Source organism: Camellia sinensis, chromosome 3, assembly GCF_055761805.1.
Source record: "Camellia sinensis isolate YWXY chromosome 3, ASM5576180v1, whole genome shotgun sequence".
In the NCBI taxonomy this organism is placed as follows: Eukaryota; Viridiplantae; Streptophyta; class Magnoliopsida; order Ericales; family Theaceae; genus Camellia; species Camellia sinensis.
In genome coordinates, this window is record NC_138963.1 from 201,704,499 (window position 1) to 201,725,126 (window position 20,628).

The following is a 20,628-nucleotide window of genomic DNA, read 5'->3' on the forward strand; positions in this document are numbered from 1 at the left end:
ATCTATTTAAATTATGGTGTTTGAATTTGAAATTGGAAGCCGTAGAGGTGCGATAACCCAAAATTGACTTTACATTTATGATTAGCATAATTTTTAGGACATAATATTAAGTTTTGTAAAAATTTGATTCGTAGCGAATTAATTGGAAAAAATTTAGATTCAACACTCTTAAAACTTAGATTAGATAGATATAAAAGACATGGATGACTTAATATCTCCTGAGAAAGGGAGAAAAGGAACTAGAGAATGAGAGGGAAGAAGAGAGACTCAACAAGAATGAGGATTGAAAGAATTGAAAAGGGCTTTGAGACTAGAGTTCAAGGTATGTATAATCTCACTAGAACATCCTAATCTCTCTCTCTCTCTCTCTCTCTCTCTCTCTCTCTCTCTCTCTCTCTCTCTATTTGATTTGAGAAGAAAATCTCTACATTCATGTAAGTTAGGATTTACAAGAAGAGCCTTGCTTATGGTAGTTGGTTGCTATGATGCATGATCCTTGTGTTTGAGGTTGTTTTGAGCTATGGTCCTTTAGTTCTACATGTTTTGAGCTCACACATGCATCTTGATGTTTATAGAGGTATATTGTGATAAACCAAGCATCGATGAAATATAAAGAATTTGGGATGTATATATGAATTTAAGAGGAATATGGACTAATTATGCTTGTGATTCATGTTCATTGTGATGATAGACCATGATATTGAGCTAATTTTCCTTATCTTATACCATGCAATGAGTTTGGTTCGTTGAGTTTTTGTCTAAGTTTCGAACTGCCAAAACAGGGTATACGATCGCACGTGCGGGGCTCTTTGCCGCAGCACGTGCGGCGCACCTGCTCGCACATGCGGTGGGGACTTCCGCACGTGCGGCCTAAGCTAAAAAATTCTATGATTCTCTTTCACTCTTTTCAACCCTCTAAATGTGTTATTATGTCCATTTGATGTTCCCATAATGCATTTAATTACATGAAACTTAACTAATCGAATAATTGAGAAATAAGAGGAAACAAAGGAAATGTGATGTACTTACGAGTTGTGCTCTATGTGTAGGGCACATACAAGAGGGGACCATCGTTCACCCGCATCACAGTGAGTGATAGTAGTGTAATGTCATGTTTTATTCACGTATTGTGTTTATATATGTTGTTCGATATCTTATTCAGTCTTTTAGTAAACAACTTGTGTTATATGAGATATGTTTGATATATGTTGAACTTTGGCACATGAGATATGGACCTGAGGTCGTTCTGTTGCTATTATGATGGGCCCGAGGCCATTTTGCTAATATGATGGGCCTGAGGCCGTTTTGTATTCTGTTGGGCTCGAGACCATTTTGCTATTATAATAGGCCTAAGGCTGTTTTGTATTACGATGAGCCCAAGGCCGTTCTGCATTACATTGGGCCTAAGGCTGTTTTGTCTTATGTGGGCTCGAGGTCGTTCAGAAAAGGAAATATGAATAAGACCAACTTATGATTTAAGAATATACACTGTTAAATTATACTCGTACTCCTGATCTGTTATGTGTTGCTATCATTCACTGAGCTTTGCTCACTCCATTTTTAAGGATGTTTTGTAGGTAATCAAGTCGCGAGACAGCCTTAGGTCAGCCCAGGAGCCTTTTGCTGGACCCATTTTGCTGAGTCACCTGAAGTGACTCTTTTGTTTTATTTTTGAGAAACCATATGAGGGCATATTTTGTTGGAATTTAGAAGAATAGACACGTGTATATATTGTCAATAACTAACTTTTGGGTCGTTAACCTTTTCCACATTCAGTAAATGTGAATGGTGCACGAAATGTTATGTACTTATGTAAGGCGATGCATTAAGATCCTAGCATGTAGTCATAGCTCAATGAATGTTTTATTCTATTATCTTGCTTCCGTTCAGGCCCCATTAATAAATAAAATTTAAGATTATAGTTGAGGCCTCAGGTCAGGCCGATCATGTCCAAACATTTAGGGGCAGGTTTGGGTCGTGACAGGCAATCTGTCATTTGTGCTGCTTTTGCTCTCCACCTTGCAACAAATTCCACAAAAGGTTCTGTAGGATTCTCGTGGGTTGCCTTAAGCTCTTGAGTGGTCATTTCAATTTGGGTATTTAAAGAATAATGATTGATAAACGCAGTAGCCAATTCTTCTCAATTCTGCTTCATTTTATCCTCCAACTTGGTATACCAAGTGACTGTTATGCCTGACAGGGTTCTTCCATACAGAGATAGTTTCTGAGGCTTAGTCAGACCCATTGGTTTCAGGACATCCAAGAAAAGCGGGATATGTACTATAAGATCTCTAAACCCGTCGAAACGGTCAATGTGTGGCATTTTGAATCTGTCTGGGAGTCTTACAGTAGCCTCGGTATACCCGTCTTCAATGTCGAGAATGAAGTTAAGGTCCTGTGCCTTTTTGAATTGCTTTTCAAGGTTAGCAATTTTTAGTAAGGTCAGATCGAGATCATTAGTATCAAGGGGATAAAGCACCTCATTAGGCTGAAACAGGAGTCTAAAAACTAGAGCTTGAGCCAACCCTTCTTGAGGATCTGAGCTGTGCAAATCTTTAGCTAGCAGAGGTGGCTTAAAGTTCGATTGGGGACCCAGGACTGGATGTGCAGTAGATGCCCCAGATGGGCATTGCATTTCAACAATGGTGTCATCTTGCATGGCAATTCCTTGGTTTAACGCTGCTATCATGGCCATAACTTCTTCTGGACTCTATGTCATCATAGGTCTGCTGGTTTGGCAATCGGGGAAATAAATGAGTGTAAGCTGAGAGCTTACTGATTTTGACCACGATTATAATTGATGTATTTGAACTGGATTAGTTTAGACGGTTTTGACTGGATTGGGCTTTTTAGAATGGGTCTTTTGGAATTGGATCTTTTCTGAGCTGGCCTTTTGGGATCAAATGGACTGGACCTTTGCTGAGTAGGCTTTTTTTGGGATTTGGATGGACTGTGATGGGTTAAGGCGAGTACTGTTCTTTCTCTGGCTCAGACAAACCTGGCATTACAAATAAATGCCGCATAAGATCGGGATACCAGGTATGTTGGTCAAAATAAAGCAAGATACAATTTGGCCCTGGCTCTGGTTCAGGTTTCAATATTTTTCCATTATATCAAATACAAACCCTTGGATTTTGACACAAATTCTGATTCTGATATGACCCTCAGGTTTGAAAGGAATTGCCTCAATATTAAGACTATCCGACGATTGCATCATACATTCCCAAAGAGTTCACATTTTGCACAAAAGCATTCAAAACACCCCTATGAGAGGTTTAGGCACTACAACAAAACTAGGTTTTTACAGTTTCACATCAACTACATACAGTAAATGCAAGTCGTGGTTTCTCACTTTTACGACTTTTTTTTTTTTGCATGTCGTAAATAATTTCCTAACCACGACGTGTCTATTGCGTATGCCGTAAATGCTAATATCGATATTTTTTTACGGCTTGCAATGTTAGCCGTAAATAATGAAACTTTTTATGACATGCATATGATATGCCATTAATATATCAATTATACACGACATGCGTATACCAACTGTTAAAAATATTGAACGTTTCACAACGCACAAAAAGCTAGCCATTAAAAATTACACTTTTCATGGCACACAAAAGCCAACCGTTTAACATATTATACTTTCCATGACACGTAATTTCTGCCATGAAAGGTACGACCAAAAAAAAAAAGTAACGCCAAAATAAAAATTTCAAGCACCAAACACCAAATTTAAAAATTAAAAAAAAAAATCAAAACCCCAACTTTTTAGCCCCAACATCAATCTTTAAAAATAAAAAAAAAATAAATAAAAAATCTTCTCTGATTTGATCTCCCCAACTCTTCAGCCCTAACTCAGTGAAGAATTTCGTCGCCCAAACACCCTGACACACAAAATCATTCCATTCCTTACGAATTTCATCTCTCTCTCTCTCTGATTTTCTTTGTAATAATTTTCCACTCCTTAAGCATAACGCTTGAAAAACGTCCCTCATTCTCTTCTCTTTTTCTATCTATATATGTTTTGAGCAAAAACAGAGAGATTTTGAAGGTCAGTGATGATGATAATAATAGTATTATGCTGAGAAATAGCGGCTTGTGTATCAGTCCAGGAACATCCTGATTCGAACATGAAGTTTCGACGATCGTTTTTGTCTAAAACTGACAATCTTGTGATTCCCTCACCCTCACCCTTACCCATCAACGACAAACCCATCATTTATGGTGACCATCCGATCGCCCAAGCTGCTCTCAAATCTCAGTGGTCACCGTTTCTACCAATGACGACTGTTCGTGATTTTGGTAAGATCCTAACCCTTGCAATCTATACATACATAATTGGTGCTAAATTTTCTGTTCTGATGGTAATTGTTGCTTAATTCTTTCCTTCACTACGCAATTGGGTATTTTTTTTAATCTTATTATTTAATTAATCATCTTCGTTGAAATTAGCTGCTGTTGCTTCTTCTTTTTCTTCTTTTTTAATAAGTAATGATGGAATGGGTATCTGTTGTGGTGGATGATTGGTGTTTGTTGTAATGCCTCTACAAAAAATTGTTTTCAGTTATTTGACAATTCGTGATGACAAAGGTTTGAATTATGGAGATAGCTATATTAATGGTTCTATGATGTATGCATATTATATATATCTATATATATTGGCAATAAAAGAAAAGATGATTTATTAGGCTTTTGTGAGATAATTGATAGCGTGGGTCTTGGTTAGTAATAATAGGATAAAATTTATGTCCAGTGCTTTGACAAAGTGTGAGATTGAAACACAAATTTTCCCAATCTAATATATCAAATCTAAAATTTAAACATTTTTTTTTCCTCGAGGAAATATAGTTTTCGATTAATATTCATGTTTTTGTTTGCTTCTGTTGGAAAATGACTCACAAAATCCATACTGTTAAAAATTTCTTAATGTTTTTTTGATTAGTAATAAGTTCATTGCATAAGTTGTTGTAAGTTTCATATCACCATCGATATAAATAGCTCATGAAGCAACCTCTGTTATGGACATAACTCTGCGATATTTGGCAGAGATAACTCTCTTTCTTATCATCATTTGTCACACACAATACATGTGTGGAGTATACAATTTTTTCCGTTCTTTCTTAATTTATTTTCAATGAAAATAGTTAGTTCATTATGTTTTATTTCACTTCTAAGAAGATAAAACAAAACTGGTAGTTACTTTGGTTGGAAAGTCTTTTTGAGATTTTTAAAAAAATTTATATTCCCTCATTTCTTTATCATTTTCTTTAGAACCTCATGCTTCACTCATGATATTGATGCTAGAAGTATTTAAAAAATTTTGGTTTTCAGCTTTTAGTCCTTAAATAGCTTTACTTTGAACTGTGGTAGTAGTATTGCATTACATTTTTCTAGAGATAAAGATATAGACAATCTTGTTGATGGTGAGTTTTAGCACCCTCTTCAGCAATTGCATGACTTGGACTCGGACTCGGACTCGGAGGGTGGGGGTAGTATTTTTTCGTTAGCAGTTCTGCTATTTCTTGCACTACCTAAGGTTGAATCTTTTTATTTTCTTAAAAACTATGTGGAACATTTTTCTGCTCTTCTTTCTAAGTTAAAATGAGGGTGGTGAGAAGATGAAAGGTTTTACAAAATGAAAATTTCAAACTTGGCATATCAAACCTGCAGATGAGCTAGAGCTCAGATGAAGGCATTGCTTAAATGTGGCATAATATCAAGTGTTGAACACTAAGTGACCTCCAGGATAAATAAGAGCTGGTTGTTGAACCTTTTTATTGTGATGGGGAAATTTCAACTCATACAGACGCATCTCCCCAACTGCTTACCCACATCTCATTCGGATGAGTCGATGACTAATTTATGGATAGAGAATTAATCACATAATCGATTAATAGAGTATAACTAGGTCCAATATATGAGATGGTGAGGCTTGCCATTGAAATTGTTGCTCTATCACATTGCCCTACCTAATTTTTTTGAAAAAGTCTTATCATTTCAAAAAAACCTAACCAAAAAAAAAAAAAAACACCTAACCAGAAACTTCACTAGAATTTAAGATCTTTGGTGCACATTTATAGTTGTAGTATGGGGCCACTCCTTAATCTTGATCATTGATATTGAATTTTGAACCTTTTCTAGCTTTTTGTTTCGAAACTGTAGTATTGCTCAATTTTTTTATGGTCTATGATGTGGTTATTGATTGGTTCTATATCTATTAAATTATTGCATATCTAATTTTCAACAAAATAATTATTGCACAACAAATCCAAGTTTTGGACTCCAACGTGGGTACTATTATAGGCTATAAGGGGTAGCACTCACTTATCTTTGACCCTTTACCAAACCCACGAAGAAAATATATATATATATATATATATATAGATGAGCCAATATGTAATACCCCTGTTTCGTAATATGTTAATTGGTCCTTAATATGATGTGATTATGTGTTTTGATATGATTTTGTGTCCCATTATGTGAAAATATGTGGTTTTGAATTTCTATCTGTTCACCGTAGGAATATCTGTTTGATTTTACCGCTTCGGAAATTAAAATTGGAGGCCTTATCGGCCACAGAACCCGAAATTGATTACGCCGTTGTGATTGGCATAATTTTTAGAACCTACGGTGAAATTTAATTGAAAATTGATTCGGGTTAGATTAAACCGATTAAATTGTTGAATTAGAGCCCAACTACTTTATTATTATAATCTTGGTTTTAGTGGATTTTGTTGTCAAGCTTTAAACACTAAATCTCTCTCTCCCTAGCCTCATTTTGACTGATATTAAACTCAAAGAAGAGAAGATAGGGCCGATTGTAGAGAGAGAAAGGGAGAGACTTGTGTAATTTGGGCTCAAGACTTGGGAATTTGAAGATCTAGCTCAAGATTTGGCTAGAGCTTGAGGGTTGAAGCTCTTAGGTAAGTGAATTCATGGACTCTTGTTTGTAATTTGTAAGTTCAAAGTTGAAAGAATGCTAAAGGGCATGTAATAAGTTGACTTTTGTTGAGTTTGAAGTCTTGGAACTCATGCATGTAAGAAGTTACTTTGAATCTGCATATTTGAGCTTGAAACACATGATTCATGTAGAGTTTTGGTTAAAGCTCATGTTGTAATCACCATTTGTACCATCTAAGTTGAGAATGATGAGCATCTCCCACATGCATGTACAAATCATGGGAGTATAAGTCTTGAATGTTTGAATTTGAGCATGTTGGTGATGGGTTTGAGATATTTTGGGACGTGCATGTAGATAAATCATGAAATTGAGCTTCCTGATGTTGTAATCTTGTATTAGTAGCATGTTAGCATGTGTAAATGTGTAATTTGAGCCATTGCATGCAAGTAATGTAGCTGGAAAACCGATTTGGAGCTCAAGGACACAATCTGGGAAACCCAGATTTTTGATGTCCGCTCGAGCGGGGTAATGGCCGCTCGAGCGGGAAAATCGTGCTCCCAGCACTTTTGCAGAGTTGGATGCCCGCTCGAGCGGGAAACCTCACGCTCGAGCGTGGAGTTTTGTAGACAGGCCTTCAGCTCAAGCGCTCTATTACACGCTCGAGCACATTTTTCATGCAACCAGTACTTTTGCAGGCCTTAAGGGTCCGCTCGAGCGGGTAAGTACACGCTCGAGCGGGGACCCTAATTTCTGGAATTTTGTTCATGCGTTCTGTGTTTCGTTTTCCGTTCTCTTTCACTTGTAATCACTCTTAGGCGTGTCTTAAGCATTGTAAATGAGTTAATGAGATAAGAATAAAGCCTAAAGAGGAATATGTGAATTAAGGAACGGATTGAATTGCTAATGACCATTTTGTGTTCATGAAATGTGTAGGGTCAAGCTCCAGGGCAAATCCACAAGCCGATCACTGTGAGTAATATCGATATTTGAATGATTGTGAATGTCCAATTATTATTCCCTTATAAGCTTTATGAGTTGCTAATTGGGATTGTGGACAAAAGTCTGACAGGAATAAACATAAATGGACCAAAGTTCGTTTGATAAACATAAATGGACCAAAGGTCGTTTCGATAAACATAAATGGACCAAAGGTCGTTTTGATAAACATAAATGGACCAAAGGTCGCTTCGATGAACCTAAATGGACCAAAGGTCGTCCAGATATAAATGAATGGACCGAAGGTCGTTTTGATGTGAATGAATGGACCAAAGGTCGTCCTGATATAAATGAATGGACCGAAGGTCGTTTTGATGTGAATGAATGGACCGAAGGTCGTTTTGATGTGAATGAATGGACCAAAGGTCGTCCTGATATGAATGAATGGACCAAAGGTCGTCCTGATGTAAATGAATGGACCAAAGGTCGTTTTGACACATGTGAGTGGGCCGAAGGCCGTTTTGACGTGAATGAGTAGGCCGAAGGCCGTTTTGACGTGAATGAGTGAGCCGAAGGCCGTTTTGACATGAACGAGTGGGCCAAAGGCCGTTTCGACATAAGTGAATGGGCCGAAGGCCGTTTTGCCATGAATGGAAAACCAAATGGGCCAAAGGCCAGAATGTTGGAACTACAACTACTTGATTTGAATTTCGTATAGCTATATATATATATATATATATCTGTTAAATAGAAATATGAATTGGGCCCAAGGCCGTTTGGAACATGTTGTTCTACATTGTTATGTAACTTTTGTATTTGATTTGATATTATTCACTGGGCTTTCGCTCACGCTCATTCATGTGTTTGTAGGTGAGCCAAGAGAAGTCCAAACCCAACCCTAGTGAAGTCTGTGAGGAGCAACAAAGGTTTTGGAGAGTCAGCCCTCGTGTCTCACGTACGAGACCCGTCTTCGCCCTTTTGTTTTGTATTCACATTTTGTCATGTTGGCAAGGACTTTGTGTATATCTATACATAGCTGTGATGGGTTGACTTAGTTTTGAATGATCCTGTCTGTACAGTACTTATGTTACTACACTATCTGTCGTGAGTTATTAACGTACATATGTCTGGAATATTATGACGTGCATATAAGCACAACTCTATGGACAAAGTTTTAAATTGCTTCCGTTTGGCCCCCATTAACTCTGTTAAAATACGTTTGGTTTGGTTTGAGGCCGTAGGTAATATCATGATTACTGGCTGGTTACGTCCTTAACCCACGGGGGCGGGTTCGGGTCGTGACACAATATGCCCAGAATGTCCATAAGTTTTTCATAGTTACACTGATCTGGAAATCTTTGACAAATTGAAGCAAACCATAATGAAAGACAAAAGTACCCATTTCTACCTCTGCTTTCTTCTTCTTTTTTCCTTTGTTCATTCTTTTGTTGAGAGCTTCAATGAAGCAGAAGACATCAAAAGATCACAATTCCCAGATGGTTTCTTCTTTGGAACATCCACTTCTTCATACCAAGTATGTCTCTTCTTCTTCTTGCCTTCTAAATTGTGCCCTCTCTCTCTTTCTTAGACTTTTTCCATATTATTGTCACAGATTGAAGGAGCAATTCTTGAAGATGGTAAGAGTCTCAGCAACTGGGATGTTTTCACTCATATTCAAGGTAATTGATAGTCTTTATTAATGAAAAATCAAAACATATACATCTCATAAGGTGAATGAGCATATCACACTTATAATATCATAATTATTTGAAGCAGTGCATGTTACGAATTTTATTTATTGGAAGGAAATTTTTATTCATATAAAAAATTTCAAAAAAAAAATTATATAGCAATTCTCTTTAGTAAACAGGTTCATATATTTTTTTATATGTATGTATGTATTTATTTGTGCATTTGAATAATCTGTTCATGACTACATGTTTTTGAAATTGTTTAGAAAACAGAGTCACTTTCATACAAAGGCATTTGTTCAAGTTCAATTATGGTAATAAAATGTATGATTCTTTATTATGAATTCTCACAGTTTTTGTGTACCCTAGTTTTGTACCTCCAATTGTGCATCATATTATTATTATCATTATTATTATTATTCTTATTATTGTATTTGTGTTGGTGTTATGTACCTAATTCTAAAATCAAGCAAGCCACATATACATATATCTTTGTGTAGGCTCATATGTGTACTCATAGATTTTTATTTATTTTTATTTTTTTGGGTTGTGTAGTTTGGGAGTTGGGTGTATCTAACCTTTCTCTGCTCTCGATCAATTTTTGGATAGGGCAAATTTCAGTTTACCCTGTGTGGTATAGGTCATGAGCACAAAGCTTCCTTATCATTTGATAATAACTACTTAACCCCCATGTGATTTGTGAACTAAAATGCATACCTCACATCGTTGATGTGAAAACAAAAAGTTCAGTTTGCCCCTATATGTAAGTTACTTATCAGTCATTCATTCACTTAGCACACCATCTGCAGAGACAAATTGAGGAAAATTAGAGTTTTCACTCTCTGACCGAAAAACATCTTTCTTTCTTTTTTCTTCACTGGTTTTGTGCAGAGTTATGTGCATAATCGGACTCTGATTCTGCCCAGTTCACTCTTATCTCTCTTTCTTACACACATTCACTCACTCATATATGTATATAAGAAAAGTGGCGCTAGTTTGTAATTGGTAGAAAGCTTAGGGAAAACATGTAACTGGTGGAATGCTTGGTGATGCTGCCTCTCTTTGTATCACCGATGCCCTTGTTGGGATGATTGAGTTATTGGTAATTCTTTTACTTATTGGTTTCAATTTTATTTATTAGCATGATTATAGTAGCCCATTTGTATGCAAATGAGCCCCTTTTTACATGAATCCATTCCCATTTACAACAATCAATTTATTAAGTTGAATGAGATAGAAAAGGAAAGAGAAAGGGGCATTTTACAGATGAAAATGTGTGTAAATGTTTTATGGTTGTCTCAAGATTTGGTTAGGATTTTCAAAATGCATTTCTTCTTTCTTCTTTTTTCTTTCACATAGATCCTCTTTTAAGAAAGAAAAAAACCTATAATCTAACGAAGCAGAAGCGGGAGCGGGGACGGGAGTGGGAGCGGGGGCGGAAGCAAGGAAGCGTGAGCATTTTTTAGGTTGGGAACGCCTCAGGGAGCAGTGATATAAATATATATTTTTTAATACACATTAGAATTTTTTTTATAAATATTTTTATTTTAATACACATTAAATATTTTATTTATTTATTATATTTTTTAAATAATGTGTTATTGTTAATTTATTTATTTTTATTTTAATTGATATATATATATTATAAATTAAAAATTATAATAAATAAGGAATAATAAATTATGTTAAAATAAATAAAAAGAAATGTTAGATATTTTGTTTTATAATTTTTTTATTCTATGTGATTTAATTAGATTTCTTTTAAATAATTAGATGATTTATGTAATTTATTATATGTTAAAAAGTTAAGAAATAATAATTTACAAAAATTATTATTATATATGATATTTTAAGAAATAACAATTAGAAATTTTATTATATATGATAAAAATTAAAATTTATAAATTTTATTACATAAATTATATTTATTATATATATTAAATATGATAAATTATATATATATTATATATTATATATTATATATGATCAATTAAACATAGAGACGAAGAGAGAGAGAGAAGCATGGAGACGAAGAGAGAGAGACGAAGATGATCGAAGCCCTTAGAGATGAAGACGATCGTGATCGATAGTGAGAGAAGAGCGTGACGAAGGCAATCAAAGCCCTAATCTCAGCACTGGTCCACTGTAAGTTCTCTCAACAACCCTTCTTCTGTCTCCTCTCATGTCAACGTTGAAGGCAAGGGTTTCTCTCTCTCTCTCCCTCTCCTTTACGATCCCATCTTGGACGGAATCGCGTTTCTCTCTCCACAGAAACGCGATTCTTACACGTTTCTTTCTAGGAAACGCGGAATCGCGATTCTTTCTCAGAATCGCCACCTAGTTGCACGATTCCTACAACTAAGATCCAGTTCTTTCCCCTGCCTGTTGTTTAAAGCTAATTGGTTTTTGTTCGGTTTGAAATAGAAATACGTCTTATCACTCCATAATAAGTGGTACTCATTTTTTGTACTCCATAGGTTGACATTTTTAACAGCTAATATATCTCCAAGAAGAAGCCTTGTTAAAGCCATCAACTTCTTTTTCTTTCCAGATGCATACTATCAATATGAATATAAATGGAATGAGCTTACTGATGTCAGTTGTATTGTACACCTTCTACCAAGAAATGGTATGTTCTATGCTCTTGATTATTACAGTGCATACAATTGACCTGCTAGATTCTGTGGTAACACACTACAATTTGAAAAATGAAGTGTCTATACTAATTGATCACTACATCATAATTAGTTTGTCTGCCTTTGGCGCATAAAATAGATATCAAAGTACTTATTTTTGAGTCTTTTTTCGTTATCTGTTGATCTTTTTTTAACAACTTAGATAAAAGTTTGGCAATTTGTGGAACGTTTTTTATGCATGCCCTTCTACAAGTTGAGTCCTTGTTCTTAGAAACTTATGATGTGCATGCCACATCTTCCAACATGCTTATGGTTGGGATATTCACACCTAAAGCCTTAAAAGTAAATGTTTGAGATGTATGCAGACTATTAGTGCACACAATGATATTGCCTCCTCATTTTTTGAAGGGCAAATTACACAAATAGTCCCTATAGTTTCGAGCTTGTGTCACTTTGGTCATCGACTTTTCAATTGTGACACATTTGATCCTGAATTTTAAATCTTGTTTCAAATAAGGACAATTAAAGATATCATTAGATTTTTCAAGGGTAAAATTGTCAATTTGATAAAATATAAACAAATTTGACAAAAATAAATGTCAAACAAATATTTTTGAATTTTTAAAAATTATTTCTACCTACTGAAAATAAAATTATGTAAAATTGATAAATCTTTTAGACATTTATTTATTTTTTTTTATCAAATTAATTTTTATTATGTGTTTGGATGATGATCATGTAAAATTAATTTTAAAAAATTCATCATGTAATTTTTATTAATTTTACAAAATTTTATCATTGGTGGATAAAAATAATTTTCTAAAAATTAAAAATATTTTTTTGACATTTATTTTTGTCAAATTAGTTTATATTTTATCAAATTAACGATTTTACCTTTGAAAAATCTAATTATCTTTTCAATTGTCCTTATTTGGAACAAGATTCAAAATTCATGGTCAAATGTGTCACAATTGAAAAGTCAGAGACCAAAGTGACACAAGTCCCAAACTATAAGGACTATTAGTGTAATTAACCCCTTTTTTTGAATTTCTTTTACAGGATTTTATTCACTGAGATTTAAACATTTTTGTAAGATGTTTGGAATCGAGAAAATTTGTGCTATAGTTCATTAAAGGATCTATGCTTGTTGATAAGTATGCTTTATAAAACTATGCTTCATCTTGGTAGAGAACGAGTTGCTCATCTCCTCTTTTTGCCTATTAAACTTTACTGTTAGAATGGATGAGATGTTGACATATTGTCCATTGTTAAGTTTGATCTTTGCTACATGTAGATTTTCTCATGCTATCTCATATCTTATTAATTTATGCTTTGGATTGTCAGCATGGAAGTATTTTGATATGTTTTGTAATGAATTGATTCAGGGTTTGCAAAATCGAGAGCAAGAAGATAGGGTTCATGTATTACTTAAGGTGCGCAATAAACATTACAGATCATATCCTGTTGATTTCATACTTGGAGAATGAATCATCATGATGCTTGTCATTTACATTTAAAAATTTTGTTGAAGATAAATTTGTCCATGTTACAGTTATGGAAGATTATGCTTTTTTCTTTTTGGATTCGGAAGATCATGCTATGCCTAAAAAACATGGCTGTTCTAATCTATGAAAACATGGCTTCTAGATATCTGCTGGAAAGGCTTACTGCTGACAATAATGGCTCATATACAATACAATGTTTAGAATAAGATACTTTGCCAGTATGTAATTAGGGGCCATGGAGAGTTCATAATGCATGAATTATTAATGTTCTTCAATGTGCAACGTGGATAGAAGAGTGAAACATGGGTCCAATACTAATGTTTGAACAAAGAAAAGGAAATATATTTGTATTTCACTGGAAGTTTCCTGTATACTCCCGGATAATTTAATATAGATGAAGTATTAATGTTGATTGTTCTATTCTACATGGACTTTTCATCATACCCAGAGCATGGAAGCAATTCGATTTGATGCTTTATTGTTCCGTGATTTCCCTCTATAGGACATGATCACCCAGGGATTCTAGCACATGACGCCAGTCACCCTTAGGCATGCTTTAACCAGCAATCATAGTTCAAAAAAAAATTCTGGTGTATATTCTGCTATGAGCTTCGTAGAAATAAGAAATAAAAATTTGATGTTTCAACTTGAAAGGACCCAAACAAGAAAGAACTTCATTCTATTTTTATAGTCCTAGATATAGATATTCGTCTAGTACACATGAGTTTCTATTCATTGTGAACCTATAGCTTAATATAACTACCGTCAGGCACTGGTGATTTGTCTATACAACAAGAAAGGCAAACTTAGAAGTTCATTCAAATGTTGTTTTAATTTTCTCATTCTAATTGTTGCAGTACCAGTTGCTGTCTATTTCCCAGTTTCAATGTCTTTTAAAAATGTTTCTTGGATTCTTAATCGGGAGTTATCCACCCTTTTTTTTTGGGTTAGATATTTACCTATATTTGGTTTATGTTTGTCACGACGCTTCATTCGTTTTAAATCATGTTACTGCTACAAGTGTACATGCAAGTTGGATGAATCAAATTATAGTACCACTCCAATAATAGGTTGTTTGCTTTACCCAAATTCGGTATTGAGAACATTTATGATGGATAGTTGTGAGGAATAGGCCTTTAAGTACCCAATAGTTGGCGGTCGGTTTTTTGAAACACTAGGAGGACGTGGCTTGTAGATTATAAATGGTATGGATGAAGCAACTATGTTATTTATGAATATTGTTTAGTTTTTTCAAGTGGCATACTTTTTAGGGTTGAATTATTAGAGAAAAGGCATATAATATCAAGAAGTAGGCTATAAGGTTCAAGAGTCAATGGAATTAGTAATAGCTTGTGATTGAATTAGATACTAGTGAAAAATTAGAGAAAAAGAAAAAGATTAGCTTAGGGATTATTCCTATAGTTCCTTATCTTTTGTATTTGCTACTAAGTACTCAAGTAGAATTACATCGCATTGTCACAAAAAGTGTTTAAAGCTACTAAAACTTACCTAAATTTCTTCTATAGTGGATTGAAAGTTTCTTTTTAAACTTGTAAATAATATAGACTCTAATTTGACTTGGACTCTTTATTTTGGAACTTACAATGGTAATGGATGAAACCTATACAAACCTAAACCTTGTACATAGAGATCCTTTTAACATAATTATGCAAGTCCTAAGTAGGTGCTGCATTGAAGTAGATTAATTCTGCCTCTTCCTCTTTTTAAATTTGATTTTTCTTTTGAGCTTCTTATGGCCTAGATTTAGTAGCAAACTATTGAGATCTTGAATTTTTGCTAATTTTTCATTATGACATTGCTTTTACGCGGCCATTGAATTATCTTATTAATTTTGGAAATGTTTTGTTGATGTTTTAAAATTTCATGATCATTTCTTAATACCTCAAGAAATATTTTGGTCCCTGAGTCATTGGTTTTTGTACTCATGTGAAGTTTCCTTTGTCATGCAGACAAAAAATGCAACAGAGTTAGTTGCTCCAGCTATTGTCGCGGGTTTAGGTGCCTTAACACATACATTGGGCACCATCGTCCCTATGATAGGAGCAAGCAGATTGGCTATCGCTGCAGCTGCAACTGCTACTGCTATAGGAATTGTTGTCAGTAGTTTTAGATAAATTCTTAATAGTTATCGGTATGTTTAGAAAGTTAGATATGCATAGTTTTTATGGTTTAAACTTTTTGTACAATTCAGAACTTAAGGATATAGTTTTCGAATGTTTGGAATGTATAGATAATTGTTGAATGTTTATAACTTATGGATATAGTTTCTTTTTGATGTTTCAAACAATATTTCGGTAGTTACTTGATATTTTGTGATGCTTGTTTGTAATATTTGTTAGATTGTACAAAATTGGTCAAATAGAACCTGCTAAATTTAGAAATTAAAAAAAAAATTGTATATTCTACGGCAGGCATAATAAATCGTTGTATTAGATATTTTACGGGGTGCAGTCAGCGTCATTATTTGTCTCACCAATTAATGGTGTGCAAAAGTAGACATAGAAAAAGTAATAACGATGCACAAAATTTGCTGTTAAATAGTTTTTAATGGCATATTCTAGCGTGTCGTAGAAAAAGTAACAACGATGTACAAAATCTGTTGTTAAATAGTTTTTAACCGCATATTCTAGCATGTCATAGAAAAAGTAACAACGACGCACAAAATCTGCCGTTAAATAGTTTTTAACGGCGTACGAAACATGTCGTTGAAAGTGAATGACTTTCCATGACTGGTCATAATATGACGGGCGCTACATGTCGTAGAAGGGTTTTTATGGCGTGCATTGTGTGCCGTAAAAACTTTTTTTTATTGTAGTGAGGGTTTCCATGTCCTAGGTTTGGAGTGATCTACAGTTTTACTACTCAAACAAGCGGTATCATATCATTCTGCATATGGGAGAATATCTTGTCCTAAGCTAGAACAGTCACTATGGCTTTACTGTATGCGGCTAGGCCAAATGGTCAAAGGGGTAACTCAGCAGGACTACCTAATAGACCTCTTACACCTAACATCAAGAAGTGAAAGGAGGATCAAACGGTACAGCGGTAATCCAGATCCAAGGGTTATGTTCCCAACATGGCAAAGCCCACGACCGGTCAGCCATTTGGCAAGATTTTGGACAAGCCTCTAGCAAACCGTCCAAGAATAGCAGATGGCAAACACAGTGACTTAGGCGCGCCAATATAAATGCAATGTAAAAAACCATATAAGTGTAGATAAAATTTCACATCATGAGGTTCAAGTCAAGTTCTCTAATTTCCCTAGCAAAGTCGCCAGAAACTGTAGCTTGACTTTTCATGCTCCTTTCAGAAGACGAATAAGCCCTATAGTTCGGACTCCCGCAGTTCTAAATCTATTCTTACAAGTGCAATGTAAAATAGATAAACACCAAAGAGTTCAAATTCGACAAATCTTTTAGAAAATTGATTTTCAATCAAAATGCCAAAAATAGACTGCTTTGCCAGATACAGAGTTGCCACTTAAATATTTTTGAAAAATTTAGGAAACCCATGACTTATGCCAAAGGCCACATGTCAGTCATCATCAAGATTGTCTTGGCTCGGCAACTTAGGTACGAGAGGGGAAGGTCATGAATTGAGCACCCCCGTTCGCCTGATCAAAGATCAGCCTCTACTAATCATGATGTGAATTTTATTGACATTATATGCTCTTGTTTTGGTTATTAGACTAACATTACTATGTGATTTGCGCACAAGTATAGACTAATTTGCAAGAATTGGAACACTTGATCTCATGTTTGTTTTTGAAAAGAGTTTGTGAATGTGCCACTTGAAAAAGTGGGCTTAAATGTACATTAATCAGGTTATCCCAATTCAAGCAACTAGCCTTCATCCACAGGCATTCAAACAATTTATCTGATAATCACTTAGTCTCATGGTGAACATGCTTTGATATGGCAACACTAACGTACAAATGCAATATGCTAAAACATATAAAAGCTCACCCAATACTCCAAGCCAAAAAAGATGACAGAGTTAGAATAATGCATGATCCCAATTATGCAATATGACTAATGCAACACATGCGATATGCAATACTAGGCTTGGCTACTAATATGGCATATGAATCAATTTGATGGCATGCAGTCTAAGCACGTATTCAAAGAAATATTTAAATGACAATGCAAGTTAGAATGATGTGTAGAGCCTCAGTGCATGCAAAACAAGTGGATGCAAATCATGAAAAATGCTAAAAAAAAAACATGATGTCCTAAACTAACCATCATAAGTAGTTAAATAAAAGGGAGAAAGACATAGGGTTGGAAGACATACACATTGTTACAAGTTTTGCGCCCTCACTCAGGAGGGTCCGAATAAACTAACTAGCTAAGCTAATTACTATGAATTAACTAACTATTACAAACCCAAATGAATAAATTAGCTAAGCTACTTAACAAGTTATTACAACAACCAATTAATTAACTATTCTAGCTAATGCTTCTGTTGCACAGTAGAACATCTTTTCACCTTAGACACAGCTCTATTCTGCTCCCGAAAGTCACTGCTCATTTTGACAAAAGTGACCGGCAGCGAGAACTGGTGGCCTGCTGACCACAAATAGTAGCCTGTCGTCCAAAACTTGTGGCATGCCAGCCACAAAAGTTCGGTTCCTCCTGCTGCAACAAAAAGCATACAGAGCAAGAACAAGGTATTCTCAAGGGTTGTTTGCACAACTTATCCCTCCTTATCATCAAACAACTCAAATGAGAGGTAAACTTGATTCATAAACCACCAATCGATGTAATTTCATTGCATGATGGCCTATGAACCAAAGTGTGAAAGTTCAATAAATGCAACAAATAAAGACTCTCAAACCTCCTCCCTATCATGGGTTGATCAAGGGAAGTGGTTGACAATTACTTTTGAACCGTTTACGTCACTAACAAGTACGAAACGATTCAAGACTCAAGGGTTCAATTAATGTCCAATTGAACCCAAACCAAGTTATTCTCTTGCATCATTTTTAGCCCTCATTTTATTACTCCATTTTAATTACCAACCATTCCTTGGTAAATTAAGTGCAAATGTGAGCTTTAAATCCTCTAATGGAAAAAAGCATCAAACCAAGAGTTGTTTTAGGCATGAGAGAAGTGTCATGCCATTGGTAATGAACTCGCAAAGGGATTAAACGACTAAGCACAAGACCTCAATCTCATGCTTTAAACGAGCAAATAGTTTGAACCAAGTTTCAAAGCAAAGAAAAAGCCAAGAAAGGTGGGAGGTTACAGAAGTGATTAGGGGTGAAAACAAGTATGGAAAACCGTAAACAAATACTATCAACTCAAATAGGTTAGTGGCTAAAGCCTAAACCACCAAGCCTATGAGGACAATTACATTACAAGCATGCAATACAAAGCTCAAATGCAATGAACCACTAAAAACAGTGCTAAATTAGTCCTAAAACATGCTGGAATTAAGACAAAAATAGTTAGAAAAATAAGCTAAAACATGAGGCTATGTAAGCTAGTAAACAAAGCATAAGGAGAAGAGGCTACCCTCACCATTATGGAACTTCAAAACCACATTTTTCGCATCTGAAAATCTCTGAAAATCAGTGGTAAAAGGCTAAAAAAAAATTGACAAAGAGATGGGAAACACAAGGGCAAAAGCTTAGGAGACAAGGTTCAAGGAAGGGTGATTAACCCCTCTACCTTTAGTAGCTTTAAACCATAAGTTTCAGCCCATAAAAACAGTTGAAAAGTAGTTCAAAACTAGCAAGAAAATAGAGGAAAGAAGTAGTGCAAAGGAGCTAGTAGTTATACATCTTGAAGAGGAATAACACTTTTGTTCACAAACCAACAAGTTCTCACTCTCAAGGGCTGAAATTTGGACTCAATAATATCAACAAGGAGAGCTCCAATATTGGTTTAGGAAGTGTAGAGAGAGAGAGAGAGTGTATAGGTTGCAAGATAGAGATAGAGAAAGAATTTCAAGTTTTGGGACTTTTGGAATTTTTTGTAACCTAAAAACATGAGGGAAGGTCAAGTGTATATAGAAAAACATGAGCCTCAGTCGAAAATATCTATATACAAATAGCTGGAGCTTTGGGGGGACAGCTGGCAACAAATATTTGGGCTCTACACAAGTGGCCGGCATGCTAGAAGTAGTGGTCGGCCGTCCACAAATAGTGGCCTGCTGGCCACAAAAATCCACTTCTAGACCTGACTTTAAATAGGCATATCTTTTTTATCCGGACTCGATTGTAAGTGATTCTTGAGTCTAAAGTGAAGCCCCAGAAGTCTACTTTCTAATGGTGGAAGCCTCATATCTAAATTCTAAGTGTACAAAGAGATATTCCTATTTTAGTGAAGGCTATTCATTTCTATCTTAACCAAATTGATGCCTAACTTCAAACGGCCATATCTCCCTCATCCGGACTCGGCTTAGGAGATTCTTGAGTGCAAATTGAAGCCCGAGAAGTCCAATTTCCAATGGTGGTGGCCTCATGTAGACGCGCCCTTGGGCTTCATGCTACAGTTCAGACTTAATGTCACGTTCTGATTCTAATCTTGTAAAGTGCAATGCAAGACAGATAAATCACCAAAGAGTCCAAATCCGGCAAATCATTTTGAAAAACTAATTTTTAAGAAAGAAGTGTCAAACATGGACTGCTTTGCCAGATACAGAGTCGCCACCTAAATATTTTGTTTTGGGGGAATTTAGGAAACCCTGACTTGTTGCCTAAGGTCACGTGTCCGTCATCACCAAAGTTGCCTCGGCTCGGGAACTTGGGTACGATTGGGGATGATCATCTATGAGCACCCCCGCTCGCCGGATCAATGATCGGCCTGTACTAAGCATGATATCTTATTTTTGAAAGCACATGCGTTCTTATTCCGGTTATTAGCTAGAATTATTATGTGATGCGCACAACACACAAGTATAGACTAGATCGCCTAATTTGGAACAAAGCATTG

At 35.3% G+C, this 20,628-nt stretch overlaps 1 protein-coding gene across 8 annotated transcripts; it reads left to right on the top strand.

Annotated features, from left to right (window-relative positions):
• Positions 1 to 3,793: 3,793 nt before the first annotated feature.
• LOC114273803 (beta-glucosidase 18) lies at positions 3,794 to 15,983 on the top strand. Of its 8 annotated transcripts, none has more exons than XM_082921975.1 (5): positions 3,794 to 4,302; positions 9,304 to 9,371; positions 9,450 to 9,516; positions 13,550 to 13,597; positions 15,640 to 15,983. In XM_082921975.1, exons 2-5 carry the CDS (start codon positions 9,334 to 9,336, stop codon positions 15,802 to 15,804), a joined length of 318 nt encoding a protein of 105 aa, XP_082778101.1. In that variant the 5' UTR covers positions 3,794 to 4,302; positions 9,304 to 9,333; the 3' UTR covers positions 15,805 to 15,983. The 8 variants fall into 8 exon arrangements, with proteins under 8 accessions (XP_082778101.1, XP_082778100.1, XP_082778096.1 ...); XM_082921974.1 differs by having other exon boundaries at positions 9,307 to 9,371; XM_082921970.1 differs by having other exon boundaries at positions 9,304 to 9,516.
• Positions 15,984 to 20,628: the final 4,645 nt, after the last annotated feature.